This window comes from Ailuropoda melanoleuca, chromosome 5 (genome assembly GCF_002007445.2).
Source record: "Ailuropoda melanoleuca isolate Jingjing chromosome 5, ASM200744v2, whole genome shotgun sequence".
NCBI classification, from domain to species: domain Eukaryota; kingdom Metazoa; phylum Chordata; class Mammalia; order Carnivora; family Ursidae; genus Ailuropoda; species Ailuropoda melanoleuca.
This window is the reverse complement of record NC_048222.1, coordinates 15,488,992-15,492,747: the sequence shown is the minus strand read 5'-3', so window position 1 is coordinate 15,492,747 and position 3,756 is coordinate 15,488,992. Positions and strand designations below refer to the sequence as shown.

The window sequence follows — 3,756 nt, the reverse complement described above, 5'->3', positions numbered from 1 at the left end:
GATCTACTCACTTAATAACTTTCATTGTAACACTTAGTGTGGTCTAATACCCAGGAACTGGAGAAAAATGAATTTCGGTATGTTTCCCTGTTGCTGAAATGTATTCAGCGATTCTTCATTGACGGCCTCAAACAAGGCGAGCCTTTGCTAATTCAGCAGGGACTAATCCCAAAGATAAGTGTCTTGTTTTAATTTTGTATGGCTTTGGGTCATTTAAAGAACTGGGATGAAACCAGTTATCTAGTTTGGTTGTTTCTGTTTCTTTGAAATCGAATTTGAAAAGAAATTGGGAATGATGCTTATTTCCTCTATCAGTCAAAGATCAAGTTCAGTATAGGTTTCCTGATACGTGCTGAGTGCTTTGGGAGTGTGCAGGAATGAGTCAGACCTACCCTCTTCTCCCCTTGACAAGCCAATGCTGTAATCGCATGTTTTAATTATTTTAGTGAATTTCACTTGGGAATAGAGGATGAGTAGGGAGTAAACTATATACTCCCTCCCCCAACCCCCATCAAAGGCTCTAAAGCTATTTTAATAGACACTAGTAACAAGATTGAATCTGGATAAATAATCAAATACTTCCCTTTGCCACAGCTCATTTTTCCGACTTCAAAACTCTGAACTCTGAAAAATCCAAGAGCAAAAATATTTTTTGCTTATTCTAATTCATGCAGTGGTGACATTTTATCCTGTTAGGGGTTAGCCACAGGGTAATATTATGAGTGCCATGACAGTGGCATCTGAAAGCAAAGCAGAGTTTGTGGAGTCTCTATGCTACCCCTCTTTTCACAAGGAGATTTTGCAGCCCTTAGATACTTGATTGGTTGGTGAGGAGGTGAGGGAAGACAGAAGGGCAGGAGAGTGATCTGGCTGGCTCTAAAAGCTTTGTTTTTTGTTTTTGTTACCCTCCCCCCCCCTTCTGCCCCTGGACTCTAGTACCTGAAGTTTATTAAGACCAGGTTGACTCAGGGAGATGTGTGCCCTTTTTTACGGTAAAATACCTCTAACTATGTGGCCCCTCTACACCAGGCTTTCCCTAACTTCTCTCAGGGACTTTAAAACCGTTTGCAGGGCAGGGGAAGAGCTAAGGATTTTGCTTAGGCAAAATGTATATATTTCATTTTGCATGTAGTGCCACCGAACTCCCTCATTTACTTATTCCGGTTAACAGGAAATAGAACAGTATGTCCCAGGGGTAACTTGGAACCTTAAGCTGACTTGTTGTTGTTTCTTGTTTTTTTATTTTTTTTTTGGTTTGGTTTTTTTTGTTTTGTTTTGTTGGTGTGGTTTGTGTGATTTTGGTTTTTTTTTTTTTTGGGGGGGGGGCGATGAGTTGGGATCTGCTCCAACATGAATTTTCTATTTAGATTTTAAAATACCCTTCCGAGATTTAAAGAGTCAGGTCAAATTTCCACTGGAGTTTTGAAATCAAATGGGACTTTCCATATTCCATTGGAATTCCAGTTGGTGATGGAAATTTCAAAACCAGAACTTAGGCACATTCTAAAGCATGTTCTGTTTCATGTAGGTTTCGGCCAAGAAAAGTAGATTGTTACTATTAAAGTGGATGGGACACTGGATTCTACACTTCTAAAGCCAATTATTTTTGCAGGTCAACACAAAATAAACTGGGAAATTATTCTCCCTAGAATAAGAATTTTCTATGGAAAGAAACGTATTTAGTCCTGTACCCTAAGATCCTGGAGGATCAAGCAATGTGTCCTATACCGTATACATAATGAGTGGTACCTATTACAACTGTAAAGAATGATTTTGTCTGGCTTCTGGTAATCACACAGCTGTGGGGACATGTATGATCACAGCACATAAGTAGGTCCAGGGAGTGAATTTCTAGTCCCAAGTCTTGATCAAATAATGTGGCTTTGCCTTCACTTCTCTGTATCTGTGGTCAATATATTTTGGGGAGGGGAGAGGGGGATAGGATTTGGGGTGGTACGTGGAATAGTGACAAAAATGTACTTAAAATCATAAAATTCGGGACACCTGGGTAGCGCAGTCGTTAGGCGTCTGCCTTCGGCTCAGGGCATGATCCTGGCGTTCTGGGATCGAGTCCCACATCGGGCTCCTCCGCTGGGAGCCTGCTTCTTCCTCTCCCACTCCCCCTGCTTGTGTTCCCTCTCTCACTGGCTATCTCTGTCAAATAAATTAAAAAATCTTAAAAAAAAAATAAAATTCGGAGTATGAATATAGGAAGGGGGAAATGTCACCTAGCGGTGAGTTCCATTGTATAGAAGGCTTTTTTCCCCCTTAAGCTGTTGGAGAAAAGTTTGCCTCAGAAGGTGGATGACTTAATCTAACACCCTTCTTCGCCTGATTTGAGATCAAAGAAACATCACTTGGAACTTAGAAGTTGCCCTCGTCCCATGCTGTGAATTAGAATCTCCTGGAGCGCTTTAACAAGCACTGCCTGGGTCCCACCACCAGAGATTGTGGTGTATTGGGTCTGTGATGGGTCCTGGGCATCAGGGTGTTTCAAAGCTCCCCAGGTTTTCCTAATGTGCAGTCAGGGTTACGAACGGATTGGTTTGTCCACGGTCCCCAGCTGGGGTGCTTTGGGTTCTTGGCTCCAAACTGGACCAAGTTTCCAAGGCTTGCTCCTATGAGCGTTTTTCATTACAAACTCCTTACTACATGTTCAATTGATAATTTCAAACTAGGCATGCAGAATTTTTTCTTTATACGCAAAAATGGTCCAAAGATGGCCTTTGCTTTATGAACAAATGTTCTTGGAGGGTTTTCATAAGTTTATTTTAAATCCTACCATCCTAGCCATTTCATATGAATGTAGATATACGTTCCTACAGGAAACAAATCCCCAGTTAGCTGGAAGCTTTTGATAAAAGACAGACTTGAAGCATATATATTGTACTAGCATATTTCTGGAGCACTTTCCAAATTCTGTATTTCCTTTGATTAGTTTGTTTTCTACAGTCTCCCGGATAACAAGAATTGCTGTTGTGTTGGGGAGGCTTATTTATCTCTTAATCTTTATTCACTAGCTCCTATATAGGACTTTCCAGCATCAATCTTGGTCAACTCTTGCTGGTATCTGAGAACAACTCTTTAGCAGTAGGACTTCATTCTGGAGAGTTCTCCATGGAGGTCTTAGAGCTAGGTCTAACTGAAATGTTATAGAAACCAGTATTTAAAGCTATTTTGCTCTAGTAAAGGATTTATGAAACATTATGGAATAGGCAGTAGTTATACAGTCCCAGAAGGTTCCATCAGTGTTTCTTCTCTTGTGTACCTGGTTTCCTGGTTTGAAAAAACAACAGAATTTCTGACCATGGCAGATCCAGCGTCCGACTCCTCCCTGGCTGATGTTACGGAAGACTTCTTTGATACAGCCTTGGTAAGGATGAGGGTGGATGTCTCACCGCACAGAGATACTGTTGATTATTTGCAGGAATCAAGTTATTTATAAAACTGGTGTTTTCTAAGATGTGGGTTTTACCAAGACTCATATTTTATTAAAATATTATATGAAATAGAAACCATATCTAACTGATGCTATAGAAAAATGAAGCTGTTTATTTTCATGTGTACATTATTCACCTGTTTAAGGATGATAAGCTGATTTTTTTTAATCTTTTTAAAAAAATTTTATTATGTTAGTCACCATACAGTACATCCTTAGTTTTTGATGTAATGTTCTATGATTCATTGTTTGCATATAACCCCCAGTGCTCCATGCAATACGTGCCCTCCTTGATACCCATCACTGGGCTAGCCCAT

At 40.1% G+C, this 3,756-nt stretch overlaps 1 protein-coding gene across 1 annotated transcript in view; it reads left to right on the top strand.

Annotated features, from left to right (window-relative positions):
• The first annotated feature begins 2,222 nt into the window (after positions 1-2,222).
• Positions 2,223-3,756, top strand: part of SYCP2L (synaptonemal complex protein 2 like) — a 116,303-nt gene continuing 114,769 nt past the window's right edge. The window contains exon 1 of the mRNA XM_034660321.1: positions 2,223-3,373. Within this exon, the coding sequence (XP_034516212.1) occupies positions 3,197-3,373 (177 nt within the window). The 5' untranslated portion in view covers positions 2,223-3,196. The remainder of the gene's footprint in view (positions 3,374-3,756) is intronic.